At 43.3% G+C, this 15,920-nt stretch overlaps 1 protein-coding gene across 3 annotated transcripts; it reads right to left on the minus strand.

The window, feature by feature from the left end:
• Positions 1-403: 403 nt before the first annotated feature.
• kmt5c (lysine methyltransferase 5C) lies at positions 404-13,775 on the minus strand. Of its 3 annotated transcripts, none has more exons than XM_076752584.1 (9): positions 13,403-13,775; positions 12,778-12,910; positions 11,985-12,150; positions 11,701-11,810; positions 11,420-11,583; positions 9,742-9,761; positions 9,412-9,548; positions 9,100-9,272; positions 404-7,382 (listed from the first exon to the last, which is right to left on the minus strand). In XM_076752584.1, exons 2-9 carry the CDS (start codon positions 12,888-12,890, stop codon positions 2,017-2,019), a joined length of 6,249 nt encoding a protein of 2,082 aa, XP_076608699.1. In that variant the 5' UTR covers positions 12,891-12,910; positions 13,403-13,775; the 3' UTR covers positions 404-2,016. The 3 variants fall into 3 exon arrangements, with proteins under 3 accessions (XP_076608699.1, XP_076608700.1, XP_076608701.1); XM_076752585.1 differs by having other exon boundaries at positions 12,778-12,935; positions 13,403-13,766; XM_076752586.1 differs by having other exon boundaries at positions 9,112-9,272; positions 13,403-13,763.
• Positions 13,776-15,920: the final 2,145 nt, after the last annotated feature.

Below are 15,920 nucleotides of genomic sequence, written 5' to 3' on the forward strand. Positions count from 1 at the left end.
TAACTGATTAATCAGGAAAATAATCAGCTGATTCATTGATAATGACAATAACGGTTAAATGCAGCCCTCATCTGAATACTATAACAGCTGAATGATTCAGAGGGACACAACAGAGAGGCGTCATTGGATTAATATCCATCAGACGCAGTTCAAGCAATGGGAGAAGATGTCTTAACCAATCAGCTGAGTGATGATACGGATGAGCGATCACGTTAACACGGGCGCCGTCCCATCACTTGTACTTACTTCATACAACTGAAGGACTGACATCACCAATGAAGTCAGAATTAGCAATTTTGTTGTTTTGTAACATCTTTGCATTTGAATGTTTTCCCTTCTCACACACACACACACACACACACACACACACACACAGTACAAAAGTCCAGTCAAAGACAGGAAATACAAAAAGAATTAAGTGTCTTTAATGATATAGGCTACATTTGTACATTTCTACAGCAGACTTTCAGTAAGACTAACTGCCAATTAGAAAAAAGACAGAGAAAGTTTCACCTGTGACAACTGAAAAACTGGATGTCAAAGGCTTCGAAATTAAATACTCGATGTAAATATTTAGTTCAGTATTTTGTCCCATTAAATAATAATAAAAAACATTTAATAGTTCAAACAATGAATGTGAAATATAAATTACATTAAAGCACCATTTCAAGGATGAGGATATTAAAATAAATAATTGGCCTTTCCATATCAAGACAGTACATTTTCATGGTAGTAATGTAATGCTGTGCAGTCACACTGAACTCTCCAGGCCAAAGACACCAAACATACATCATGACATGAGGGGAATGCTGGTGTGACTTCCACAATCGACAGCAAATAACTCTGCTCACAACAGAAACACCGACGAACATGTAGCTCCATCAGCAACGACAAAATAAAAGACGAACTAATGCAGGTGATGAACTTCTCCTTCTGCTCTCGCTCCTTAACAATCATTAACACCTTTGAAAATAAGGTCAAATAAATGACAAAAGTGAGTTACTCTGTGAGAAGATTGTCCCTTTTCTTGATCCAAAATTGTAAAATTTCTTTTAAACTTCCAATCGGGAGAACTCCCATTACAAAGATTTCATGTTGTACTTTGCTTCAATCCATTAAGCACAACCGACCTACAAAACACATATTGCAGTTTCTCCCTCTCACTCGTCCACATGTGTACTCAAGAGAGCAGCTGTGGAAAGCTGCACTTCATGTCACGCATGTCTTCACCCGGCACAGCTGTCCTTAAACATATACTGTTTCCAGTTGGGAAATCGTTGTACTGTACACTGTTCATGCACAAACCTTTCATTGATGCACTAACGATCTTACAAAAATTTGGCAGAGCAACAGTCGTACGATCAGGTGCGACCACACTTTGATCCCTCGAGACCCGACTGCCAAACGCATGCAAACACTCGCACACAGTTAGTTACAAACACAAAGTGAGAAAAGAGCTTACTGTGAGTATAAAAAACGAGGGTGGACTGTTTCAACAGGTGCTTCAAAAAGTCACAAGAACATATCAAAGACTGAGGCAAAAAGCTGCCTTTTTACAAGTACCAGCAACCAATGGTGGCGCTCCTGTGTCTACTGCCATACATGGTATAGAAAAATTCATACAGCTATGTTACAGTACAGTAAGAGGGCTTTCAAGGTTTACAGGGCCTGTAACTCCAAGTCACAAATATATTAATGCTTTGTTTTCTTTATGCATTCTTAATTTGGTATTCGCAGCAAATTGTAGTGGATATTTCATTTTTGTAAAAATCATACAGTAGTTAAAACACGCTGATGCGCCCGCTTTACATAAAACCCTGTACAAGTCATTCATACATTAACAGTCCGTCAAAATAATGATTTAGAAAAATGTCAATCAGTCAGCGGGCTTTAATAACTGGCAGACTATGAATTACAGTGTTTACAAAAACATCCTGGGCAGATTCTGTGTAATCCGCCTTGAGCAGAACAACATCCAAATAAACTGTGGGATCCAGTGACTCTGGCGGGTAGAAATCAATCTGAATACTGGAGATCTAAGTCTACGGTGCCGTCTGTTACCACTAACCTCACTCTCTTGGGTTTTGTAGCACCCATGGAGTGAGACGTAACAGGTTCGTAGTGTGGTGGGCCTTGGTGATCCCCAGGCTGGCACTGCTGCTGCACGTCCTTCCTGCAGTGTTCGTCCTGACCTTTGAGCCCTGAAAATCCACCCAAGGAAAAAGACGCTGGGTTAGACAGCTGGGGTCCGCAGGGCTCGAGAACCAGCCGCCCTTGGGTGCCCGAAGGCTCCATCAGGCAGTGGTAGGTGTAGTTTGCAGAGCCCAATCCTGGGTAACCCTCAGGCCCGTCCCTGAGACCCAGGGTCAGTGAATGATCTCCACTGAAATTTAGTACATAAGGGGGACCTTGGTAGCCATAAGGGAAAGAGGCTGAGGAGGTTGAGGTTGTGGATTGACTCTTGTTTGCTGGTGCTGGCGTACCAGGAGGCGTGCTGTGGATCACTTGGGGGCTGTTGTGCTGAGACATGGGCGAAAGGGACGAGCCAAAGCTAAAATCAAAGGGGTCCTGCTGAGTGTAACATGGCTGGTGCTTGTCTGAGGTCGGCGTAGTGGATTTATCTTGTCTTAAACTCTTGTCTGGTGAGGAATAACCCTCAGACATTTTGCTAGGGGAGAAAAAGGGTCTCGGCAGCGTTGAAAGGTTTTTGTAGGTGTGGGTTTCAGCGCTTTCATGTTTGTCAGACGACATCTTACTTTTAGCAAAAGACTGAGGGATAGATGCGTGGGGTTTGTTGAAATGAAGGTTAGACCTGTTGGGGATGGGGGAACCAAGATGGCCAACATCCTTGCCAAACCCTTGAACAGAGATATGGCCTTTGTGACTGTCTGTACTAACAAGCAGTTTCTGACTTTGCTTCTCAAAAGCACCTGATTTTGCACCGAGCGGTCTGGATGTGATGATCGGGCCGCCAGCAGCCACGGTCTCTTTGCAGGGTGCACTGTACAAGTTCTGAGTCTGGTTCCCCCCCTGAAACTTGAGCACCCTGTGAATCACTGTCGAGGTTTTCTCGTGGAATTTGAATGGATTGTCTGGAGGATTGGGGTTTTTCACAGTGAAGAGTTGAGGAGAGAGGAATCTGTTGGACATTTGAGATGGCGGGGCAGATTTAGTCAAGCAGCTCTGGGACACCCCTCTGACTGTGTTTGGCTGACTACTTCCAAAAGACTGGGATTTACTGGGAATGGTCATGCGATGGAAGGGGCCCTGGGTTCTCAGGTTAGAGGGGCCTTTTAGCTGACTGGTGCTCGGCTTGACGTTGAAGGCCGGTTGGGTTAAAGCAACGGGAGTTTGTGATGTCACAGATGACGTTGTGCCAAACAGCCGAGGCTTGCTGACGACGGACAAGGGCTGAGCTTTGAGGTCTTCTCGGGACAGCCTCAGTCCTGGGTTTCTACTTACAATCCGATCTTTAGCAGTCACGTCAGAGTTGCCAAGAGCTGAAAAACTGAAACCAGGGATGGGTGGGTTTCTGTCTTTGGAGGTATCCTTCGCTTCACATTCCAGAGGAGCAGAGTCACTTTTGGAAGAAATCAGACCTGGAAAAAACTGCAGATCCTCACTGGTGAAGTTATTTCCTGGACTGGGAGGGCCGAGGTATGGCGTTTCAGTGGTCCAGGTATCAGATGGGCTGTGAGAGAGCGGACTGCTGAAAGGATCTGTGGGTGGATCCAGTGAACACAGATCTGACGGGGAGGATGGAAGTATATTCTGTGGCTGATAATACCCCTCAAAGTTGAGACACTGAAAGTCCAGAATATCGTCACAGCAGTTCGTGAAGCTGGGTTCACCGGAGAGCATGTTATCTGCAGTTGTGAATGGAGGAGACTGGGATGGGGGCTGGATGACGGAATTAGAGGCGCTGGAGCAGGCTGTTGGCTTTTCCAAAGTCTGAGATGAACACAAGCCCTCAGAGAGCTTCGAGAGACTGTTGTCAATTTGTTGGAGTGTGTGACTAAGACAAGTGGTGGGTGTTTCTACAGGCCCACACTTGCGAGTTCTCTCCATTTTGTGCCTCTGTTTCCTTCCTCCGCTGTTCATCTCTGGCCTTTCAGTGACTGTATCCGCAGCTAAGGATATACCTTCAGCTTTATTGTCATTAAGAGGGGAAGATAGAGACAGTGGTGACAGAGATAAGGAAAACGGTGGCGGTTCTGTTTTGAGAAGGGCCGAGTTGCTGTTCAGTCTCTGCAAAGATGGGAACTCCTCTTTGAACTTGCTAAAATCGAGACACCCTTTCTTTTGTTTCCCTAAAATGTGACCCTTCATCTCTTTCTTAACAATGGGCTCTACTTTAAGCTCAGTCTGCCGGAGCTCCTCTTTGCTGTCCACCTCCCAAATGTCCTCGGTTTTTCTGCGTAGTTTAATTACTGGTAATGGAAAACCATTTACATCCATTTCAGGCTCCAGTTTCTGCTGTGTCCCACTTTCAAACAAGCAGCAATTCTTTACAAAACGATCCTCAATTTTTGTTTCTTGCCCCACAGCTGATAACCCATTACTGTCATTTCTACAACTCTCGACCTTTTCTGGAAGCAGCTTGACTCCATCTAGAAGCACCCCGTCCAGCTTCTCTTTAGTTTCCACTTTGTCACTGGTTCCGTACACATTTTCAAGGACTTTGCCTGATTTTCCGTCTGCGGTCACATTTGCGGGTCGCCTTTCACGAAGCCTCTCGCCTCGTTTTTTCAAACGATGCAACCTGTTCTTTGACCTCTTGCTGGCGTGCACGTGAGCCTGAGCTGCCTCCATCTCCATGTTTAAAACTGATACAGAATCCATGATGGCTTTAAAAGGATCGCATGTCACACACTCATCTCCCTTTTCTATTTTTAATTCCATATTTTCAATTCCTTGACTCTGCATCTCCCATACTCTCCCTCTCTTCCTCTTAAAACGAATCTTAAAATTGAGGTCCGGCTTTGTGTCCTCCAAATAACTTTGCTGGATTAACGTTTCCAGCCTATCTTCCTTCTGAGCTTCATTTGGAGCTGCGCTTTTACCACACTGCCCTTGGATTTTAGCAGGATCCTCAGCTTGTTTGTCCTCAGTAAGCTTATCACTCTCTAGTGTCTGAGTCTTGTCGACGTCATCCTCAAGCTGCTTCTCTAATTTACACTTTCTAACTTTCCTCAATAAATGGCTGCGCTGAACCTCATTAGCTCTTGAGCGAAGCACTCGGTTAAAGGTCGTGATCCTTTTGGGGGTTAACCTCTGGACCTCTGTTCTCCTCAATCTGCTTTTACCATCTCTTTTCACTGTGCTACTCTCCTCTGAACACGGGGTGAGGTCCTGCCTCAGCTCTGTGGATGAATTTACCTCAGCGGCTTCTTTAGACGCTTGATCTGAAGCAGAATTCAAGCCTTGTTCAGAGTCCACTTCCACAGAGCTGCGAAATGTACGTTTCTTCAGAGGTATGTTGGACTGTATGTGTGCCTGTGGATTGGTGTCTGGATGCAGACTGCTCGTGGCTTTTGCTGAAATTAGTGAGTTATGAGGTAGTGGGTTGAGGCAGGTGGCCGGTGGGTTATTCTGTGTCTGTGGCGACTGAAGCTGCAAACTTTCCTCACTCAACTGAGTCTTCACTGCGGCTGGAACTTCTTTGCTCAACTGTCCCTTGGTGCTTTGCTTACTTTCTGCTTTTGCTTTGGCTGATCTAGGCCTCATCTTTCGTTGCCTCATAATCCTCGTCTGCACTGAACCATGGTACCTGCCTCCGTTTATTTCAGTCTGCTCTCCTTCCTCCTCAGCACTCTGCATCTCTTTAGAGACCAACATGGAAAACCCTCTCCCGACTATATCTCCGTGTAATCTCTTATCTATTAAGGGTTTACCTTTTCTTAAAATATCTGATAGCAGAACCTTTGCCTGCTTTATGACAATATCTTCTTCATGCCTACTTGCTGGCTGTTTATTTGCACTTCTTGTCATTTGTTCTGATGGTTTAACAACTCCCTCTTGCTCCTTGCATGTATCCTTGACTTTATTTCTAAGACACCTGTTATTTTGTCCTCTAGGTTTTGCACTGGGCACTATTTTACATTTGGACTCCTTCATGTCTTCCAGGGATCCGTTACTTTTACATTCCACAACTGTTGCTGCAGCATTTCTCTCTTTTTTCTGGTCTTCAATTTTGCCTTTTTCAACATCCTGCTGCTCCTTCTGGATATCACCTTTTTCTTCTGACACCGTTTGTATTTCAATCACCTTGTCATTCTCCCCTTTGTCACTGTGGAATGAATCACCGACAGATTCACCTGTGTGTCGCTTCCTTACATTTACTTTATTGATGGCCTTGAAAAACATTTCCCTCACCCCTCTGTTACCTTCTGCTGTGCGGATCTCTGAACTTCCACCCTGCCTTTGCTGAGCTCTGGACGCTCTTCTTTCCGACTGTACCGTCAGAACTGCTGGTCTAAGACTCTGCCTGCTCCTTCCTCGTACCGCCACGCTTCCTTTCCTGTCTTCAAAAGTCTTTTCTGTTACTACGCTTTGTGGCACTGATAACCTCGTTAGGTTGACTGTAAGGTATTGCTTCAAAGATATTAATGGATTGTCCCCGGCTTTCTTCGATCTATCTGTGACACTCTGACGAACTTCTAACATCGATGAAGCCCTCGCGGTCCTGTGCTCTTTCGGCTCAGCAGCTGCATTTTGAGTCGTGTCTATGACACAGGATTCAATGCTGCTGCACTTGCTGCTTTGACTCTCTTTTTCGATCTTTTCACGATCTATTGCATTGCATGTTTTGTCATTTTTGACAGGGTGACAAACAGTTGCATTGTTGGCTGCGTTATTGGACTCTGTTTGATGTGCGAGCGTTGTGTCGTCCATGTTTCTTGCTCTCGTCTTCTTGTGAACTGCCCGCCTTTCCAACACTCTAACAGACTTTCCATTAAGGCCTGTGCTACTTACTGGAGGTCTTTTCTGATGAACAGACATGGAGGAATTTAGAGTGAAAGGCTTCAGGTTTACCTCACTGTTGTTATTTTCTTCACCAGCTGAATTCAGTTCAATCAGCTTGTTGTCGTCCGGCTTCGCTTCCTCCAGCTGTTGAAGCAAGGCCCTTTCTTTGCTTTTTGGATCCTTACAATTGAGCAAGAAATCCACCGAGTGGCGTCGTACTCTAATTCTAAGGTCCCTCAGAGTAACCTGGGACAAAAGTGGAACTGTCCGACGCTGTTTTACTGTGGACGATTTCAACGGGTGCTTTCCTGATCGTCTGTGCTTCTCTCGTCTCCACTTCTTTGTTTGACTAAATTTTCTGTTCTTCAAGGCGTTTCTCCTCATCTGCTGGGTAAAGGAATTCCTTGAGGGGATGGCTACGAATGAAAGACAACAACAAAGAAGCAGTTGAAGTCGAAGCTGCTGAATGTGAAAGCACCTCTTTTCTAACAGCATGTTTATTGAGCAACACATGAAAATCATGCAGTGCTTTAAATACGAAATGAAAACACTGACATACTATTGAATTATTAACAATATAATGATTACGCATGCGACTCAGAAAGGTGTCCAGGATGTGCAAAGATGACACCGACTCTGGAATATCTGCAGCTAGTTCTAGCACATTTTCTCTTTACCATGAAGCAACCAATCATGTATCTTGGTCCAAAACAGATCAGAGCAACAGTGGAAAATATGACAAATGGTGTCATTCTTGCATATTTGCTTATTGTTTGGGTTACGACGTGCATTTTATACAACGAAACATGTGTATAAGATCACTGACTGAGTTAAACTTTCAATAATCAATCCATATTCAAGCTAAAAGGACCTAACAATTCCTTGCATGATAAAAGTGTAAGGAATTTGTATAACTAACATGTCAAGCAACTACGGGGCCAGTTCTCATGCTTGAAAAGACCCACACAACCCCCCCCTCTGCTGAATCACTGCTCCTCCATGCTTGCATGCGATGTAATCTGAACTGTACTACCAATAGTAATGTAGGGGACTACGTATGATGAAATCAGCTATTTCAGCGAACGTGCGTCTGCAGATTCTATGTTACGCCATCGATTTTTTTAAAACAGGCCCAAATGAAGCAGTAGATCATATTTCAAACATGTACGTGAGCCGGCTCTGGAGGACTGCATTAACAACCATCAGAGCTATTCAACTCTCAAATTTGTTTGAGAGAGTGAGACAAACGTGTTCATTACCAGCTTACTGGCTGCATTAGCCGGATCTTGTTTCACTGCACAGAGATGTCTGGTGGAAATTATTTTGCAGCAGCAGATGATGCAATTTTCAAAGCCGTTAAAAGGTTACCTCGATGATTTTCAACCTGGATTCTATCATGTTTGACATAAAAAGTCCTGCGCCTTTCTGCAGCAACACCGTCACCACGGCTTTGCAATTTCAGCAAAACACTGAGTCACAACAGTATTAGAGCTGCCCCATAATTAATTGCACGAGGTCTCCACTGAAATCAGTCAGGGGACATTTTTGGAAACAAAAACAACAAATGAAAAATAGAAAAATCAATTCCTAAATGACAGCAAACATGTTTCATTAAGCAGTTCAGAGATTAGATCTGTGTGTAGTTAAAGTGTGCTGAAATCTACAATACACAAAAGGTAACCTGAACAGGCGTTTTGTTGTCTTAATTCTGTCTAAACCCAGAATTACAGCGAGGTCTGTACAGATTCTGGGCTGCATGGACCTTAATGAAGGAGCAGCACTGGTTTTCCTTCAGGCTTTCAATTTGATGGTGCATTTAACAGCTACTGGAGTGACGAGCAGACTGTTGAGCTTTTAGTATTACAAGCTGTTATTCTTGACATTACTGCTGCATAATTGCACTGTACAGCTTACATCCCTGCGAGCTGGTTCCGAGCCAGTTCTGTGGTGGCGAGAGGGATTTTAGGAAGTCAAAAATTTTCTGTCTGACTCAGCCGACTGTCAATGTGCATTTTATTGCTTTCATTTTAACAGTACTTAGAAGTGTTGCCATTGCTGTGCTAAGCATTACTTTTCACTTAGTATAATTAACAACAGCTGAGATCATTTCAGAGAAAATCCTAAAGAGGTTACCTTTAAAGATACCTGAGTGTATTCCTGGTACGATCGGCCTCGTAGGAAAGTGACCCTTCTCTCTGTGATGACGGAGAAATCTCTCTCTCAGTCTGTACTTCTGGCCCAAAGGGTCCTTTGTTTCTTCACATTCAGGCTGCTTCCCTCTGTGTTTGAAGTGACCCTCTCCGTTCCTGAAGAACAGTTGAAAATACAAAAATGATATTATTTAAGTGAAACATCTAAAACCTCTTCTGATAAACAAAATCTTCAGCTCTCAGAAAAGAAAACTGGGTATAATAAAGACAACGTCTGATCATATGATGGACACACCTCTCACAGGTGCAGCATTCACACATTTCATTGCCTTCTCCAAAAAAGCTGGCACCATAGTAACACGTGATCTCCTCCCCAGGTGAGATGGGTCGAATCACCTCAACACAAGCGATATTCTTCTCACCAGGGACGAACTGGGCGGGTGAAGAAGGGAAAAAAACAGCAAAAGACAAAGACAAAGGTTGGTTGGCCCATGGGATCGTTAACACAGAGCAGCAAAGACAGTAAACCAGTGTGATTCTTTATCCAAGATTAAACTTTAGAAACCTTTCTAGATTAAACATTTCTCAGAGTGATGCATCAACATTCATGTGTGTTTTTGATTACCTTGCAGTTTGGCTTGCAGTCTTCAATCCAGAAGGCCAAATGAAGAGAGAAAAACACAGAGATGAAAGATTTCAGTTATTAATTCAATCACAGCGATGAATAAAAGACTCCACATTTTGTTGATCAGCTGGCTTGTGCTGAATTCATCTTGCAAAGGCTCAAAGGCTAAGCTGATTAACTCTCAAACACTATTAGAAGATCTTGTCAGAAACTGGCCTCTGCACAGACGGAAGAATTAACCAAAATTTCATTGGACCTTCTGCATGTTACAGTTCGTAGCAGGAGCTGACACTCGATCTGTGACGAGCGCGGCCGTGTGCTCTTCTGCTCTAACGACTTCTACGAATGGCAAAATGTTCATGTGATGCAATTATGGAAAAATAAAAGAATCATATGACTCACTTTTTGTTGTGCCTAACTGCTTTGTTCGATAAAATATCAATAAACAGAAAAAAACGTAGATCACAACTGCCCACAGCTCAAGGTGACTGACTTAAACTCATGTGTTATCTGACCAACAGTCCAAAACCCACAAAGATTCAACTTATTATCATACAAGACCATGAAAAGTAGCAAATGCTCACATTTTAGGAGCAGGAACTGACTTTAGGTTTGAACGTTTCATGAGACAATTTTCCTGTCAATCAACTAATTCATTAATTAACTATTCGTTTCAGCTTCACACAGGACAGTTTTTGATTTGTGTCCGTATTTATGATTCAGACGCAGCCGAGGCTTCGACAAACACTCGCAACTATACGTGAATTAAGGCGCAGTTTTTTCTGTAGTGAAAAATGTGTTTATGATAAATCTGCTTTTGGCATTAAGTTCATTTGCACTCATTCATCTACATGTGCAGCAGAATTTTTCAAACTAGCGAAGGGAACAGTGTGAGAAGACTCAAACACATGACGATACGGGAGTCTTGTCACATTAAGATGTTTTTACGACACATTTGAATTATTTTAGAAACATAATTTCTTTCTTGGAATTTAAACTAAACTATTAAACTCTCAGTTTGAAAGACTATTTTTTGAGATTTTCAACATAAATTGCTAATAAAGTGCTTTGTTAGTGCAACATAACGTACATCATGCGTTGACAGTGTTGAGGGGAGCTCATGACACAGGCAGACATCACACTGATGAGGACAATTTGTCAATGACAGAAACACCTGGAGACGATGGAGTGTTTGATTTTGTATCTGGATTCTGATCAAAGCAGAAACGCTTGAACAGACTGTTTCTGTTACAGGTGATCAGACATATCTGCAGTCTGTCGCAGGAATCAACGACTCAAAGTCATTTTTCACCACCAAAAAATTAAAAAAAAAAAAATCAACATTTTTTAAGTGTCGTAAATGGTTGGAATTTAAATCACGGGCCTCTTTCAGTATGAATATCAGTAACCAAACATTAGGAACTAAACGACAGAGACTTAATGGTTGAGTGATAGCAGCCTCCAATCTTTTGTTTTGATTGTTGATACATGGATTATCTTTTGTTGACACATGGATCACAGACTTTTAAGATTTACTCCTGGCAGGTGGAGTCCTTCTGCTGACAAAGCTCACAGACAGGCACTCCTATGCCCTATCAGCTATGAAAATTTTGACCTGGCACATCTGTGTGCGTACGTGTACTTGGAAAGAGTGAGTCATGAATACAAACAAACTCACCATGGTTAATGAAAGCTGCAGGGCCGAGCCAGAGCTGAGCGCAGCGTTTGCGTGTGGAATACATCACGCTGAAGTCATTGACTCCTGCCCTCAGCACGGCGCTGTCAGCGGGGCTCAGCTCTGCTATGCAGCCCAGCAGGACCTCCACCCGCTCTCCTGCAAACCTGCAAACAGACAATTCAAGTGTCACATAAAGTATCTGTATTAAAAAAAAAAACACACACAACACAAACAGTTCAGCTACAGGTTGCCTTGACAATGTTTGGAGTGTGAGCGGTTACCAGTGCCTCGTCGAGGTTATCTTTGCTCCGTTGGTCTCTGAGGAGTATCTGTCACAGGACTCGATCTTGACACCGCTATCCAACAGGAAGGCACTGAGGTAGCGATACACCTGCAGACATTACAGATGGTTTGAACTGTGCTCTCACGTGTGAGTGACAAATTCATACAGCAATGGCACACTTCTGTGAACGTGATACAGATCATAAAAGAGAAAGACTTCCAAGCACGTTATTTAGTCAAGTTTTATATTCACACAGATTTGTAAGTTTAAGCATCAGCCTACATGTTGCCTCAGCAGCTCCTGACGATGACTTCCCAGAGCATTAAAGTAGTCTCCAGCCAGCTCGCCCACTGTCAGCGCCTCGAACGTAGCGTTGAAGTCGTGCGTACGCTGAAAACGCAACAGGGTCTCTTTGAGATTACCCCAACGCCGGATCTCCGGTGGGGGACTAAAGCAGAAAGGCAGATAACAGAGCGTAAGAAGAGCAGAAACAGTGGCAGGACGAAGCCTAAACGCAGTCTGTGTGAGTCTAAGGCGTGTGTGCGTGAAATGCTGTTTTTAACCTGGAACTTTAGATACAGATTTCAGGAGCCTGCACCACCAAGAACGCTTTAAATCATCACAGCATTTCTGTGTGCAGACACTTCTCTGCATGACGCACTGATCACAGCATGAACAGCACATATTACAGTATTATTACAGTACATGTACTCTTGTGTTGAGGTCGGCAATAAGTTTCAACAATCCTACTTTGATTATAAATGGAAGTGACAGTGTGCTGGAACTGTGCCGAAACTCACATCTGTCATGTAAACACAGGACAGACCCTGGACAGCAAACGAAGATGCATCTCTCTATGTGTGTCTGTTATAAGACACCATGAGGACAGGTGTGGGTGTCATGGCATGCACATACGTGTCCCAGTAAAAATACAAATATGCTGAACTAAAAATGCTCTACTAATGTGGAAACCCCCAAGAAATAAACAATGTTTAAATGCTGATGTGATGGAGGTTTAATTAGGCTCTAGGGTTGTGATGGTACTTGAACTTATATTTCCTGAGTGGCAGATTACCTGATGTTCATTTTGTGGGTGCTGAAGCCCAGCAGAGGGTCCAGCACCAAACCGGTGGCCAGGTCATCCGTCTCACACAGCTCCTTCACACTCATTCTAGTGCATCCGTCCATTGCCTCCCACCATCAGCATGCTGCAATCACAGGGTCAGAATAACGCTATGACAACAACAACAACAACAACAACAACAACAAACCACAATCATCATGAGTTGGGCATTCCAGCTGATCCAGTCTACAGATGATATAACATTAACATAACAGTTACTTGCTCACTTGCTAAAGTTAGCTCACAGCCCCGTCATGCAACCCGGTCATTATCTGCACTCTGTATCCCGTGCTTACGATAACCAGTAAATGATAACGTTACGTGCAAGTTGGGAATGTGACTGGGATCACGTTAGCTTCCATAGCACATTAGCTTACCATGTCAGATCGCTGGGAAAACATGCTAGGTTGTCAGCTGAGGAGTGAGGAAGCTAACGTTATGATAGCACTAGCGGCCTGCGGCTAGCGCAACATGACTGCATCACATCGTTGTTGAAATTCAGATCCTGAGAGCCGACGTGTGCGGCAATATGCTCCCACAGTGATGCATACTGGCAATGTGGTGTTCGGAAACCTACCTGGGAGTCTTTTGTAGTCAACGAAAGTATCGTCAGATAGACAATTTATCGCAAGCTGCTCGCTTGCTCTGGCTCCCGTTCGCCTGGCAGGGAAAGTTAGCCTAGCAACATAACCAGCTAGCTTTCCGCCGTCTTGCTGGGTAGCCCGGCAGCGTACGAAAATGGAGTCTTCTCGTCACTTCTGGAATTTGTTGGACTGTTGACGACTGCAGATCCCAGACTGAATTAAACACGCAGAAATGCACCGCGCGCGTCCGCAAATTAGCTTATACATGTATATGTTATGTAGTTAGCTAACTAGCTTTGCACAACGCTCATCTAGTAGCAAAAGTTGATGGGCAACGTCCAGTGCAACCGAACTACTAGTGACCACGCCCACACGCCGCGCTATTCGCTGAGGCCAAGGTCAATTTTACAACTCAAACCCAGTACAGTGTTTCAAGATCTGTGATTGGTCACACTTTTTATGGGTGGGGCTATGCCTTTGGTTTACTGTGTTGAGCTGGGGAGCGTCTCACAATATCACAGAGAAGAACAGCTCCTCAGTATCGCCTCCTGTGACCCTGCCGTTCATGTTTGTTCTGTGCGGGAGACATGACGCTGTGGCCTTTATTTCAGCCACCATGCATGCAGTCAATTTGAATCCTGATGCACTGTAAAAAGCACATCCAAGACCCTCTGGTGATGCAGCAAACTCGGGGGTGTGGCCAACAAAGCACCTCTTCTGTCTTTTCAAAATGGCAGGAATTGCAGCAAATACAATTTATGGCATTGAAGGGGATAAATGATGAAATTTAAGATGTAATGTTTCTGTGCTTCATAAGGATGTTGTTTTTCTTAATGTATGAGAGTCTTAAGTATATTGAAATACAGAAGTGTATTTTAATTTTAAACATTTTTAAATACACATTTGAACCCATGTCCTTTGTTAGGGACAGCGCTTCTTCTCATTCTCATCACTTCAGGAGAACTGAGTGAGGCAGAACAGATTTTGAGCTGTGTGACTGCATGATCAGCCTATATCCAATATCAAAGTCACACAAAGAACTGGACCATCCTGCATCTCTTTCATCTGGCTGCCACAAGCTGCAGAGTCCAGTCCAGGTCAGACCACCAGGTCTCTGTGGGAGACCTGCAAAGGAAAGGCTGCAGTACTTCTTGTGGAAAAGACTGATTCCATGTCCACTACAAATGACATTTTATAAGAATAAACAAGATTTTTTTGGGGGGGGGGTCTTACTGTTACGTTTTTTGCATCCAAATTGCTTGAATTATGTAACAAAAAACACATATATTTAAACCTTTTAATGGTAGTAAAGCTGTCACCAGGAGCAATGCCACACGTGTTTAGAACATACTCTAAATTAGATGTCTAAGGACGGGCTCATTAAGAACAGTTATTATTTGTATTCAATTTTAATTAGTGAATACTTTAAGTTAGTGTTTTGGAGGAACACAATTTAATTTTGAATGGTCAATTTATTACAAATTACAGACTGTTATTTCAGGGTTAAGCAATGAGCTTTTATAATAAGCCAGTTTTAATGAGGAATACATGATTCATAGTTGAAATCCCATTGCGGTCCCAGTTAATAGCACGACTTTGTTTATAGAAATATGAATAAAACCACTCATAAATAGAAGGCTTTGAGTCAGACAGAGAAAGTCATCATTTTATGTGTTCTGCAGCTTATCATAGTCAAAAATACAAGCCTGTTTTACTGCTGTGGTTGCAGAGCCACAAAAAACTTAATAACATCATAACATTCATAAGAGATGAAGCTATTGTCAGTGTTAATATATCTGTTAAATGGCCCATCAATCAATTTGAAAGTGATCAAATGTTCCAGTCTTTTGCTCTGAGTTTTGGACTGTTCATATGTGGGTAACTGAGTGTGATTTAAAGGTTCAAAGACCAGATGATCCCACACACTGTTTGAAAGGGACATCTGATACCTGATGCACACCGTCCTATCGTTATAACACATTTACCTTTGGAATCCATTGTGTCGAAGCCCAGACTGTCCTAGACTGTTATGGGAAATCTGTTTTAAGATGCACAAAATAATGCATCTAAATTCATTTTATTCTGCCCAGGAAACAAGTTAAAACTGGGATTCTGCCAACAATTCCGGTGTTGAAACTTCTTGGAAATCAAGACTCCCAGCTGGAAAACCATCCGGACTGGAGCTCTTGCACATTTTTAAGGGTGTGAAAGCATTTAAGTTCCTGCAGACAAGAACCTCTAAGGACTTGAAGTGAAAAGCAGACATCACTCTGTCACCACAGACACTCTGCTGAGGTTTTCCATGTGGCTGAATGGGTTCACTATCACAGATTGTGATCCAGTCTTACCCACTTATCTCTGAGCCTATCCTCCTCCCCCTGAGTGCAGAAGGTGATCAGCTGCATCCATAAGCCAACACTAAAAAAATCAGAACATTGTCTCCTCTCACGTCGTGTTTCCACCCGTTGGTACACTCGTACAGCCTGCTCACACCACCCAAGCTCATGTTCA

This window comes from Chaetodon auriga, chromosome 16 (assembly GCF_051107435.1).
Source record: "Chaetodon auriga isolate fChaAug3 chromosome 16, fChaAug3.hap1, whole genome shotgun sequence".
NCBI lineage: Eukaryota > Metazoa > Chordata > Actinopteri > Chaetodontiformes > Chaetodontidae > Chaetodon > Chaetodon auriga.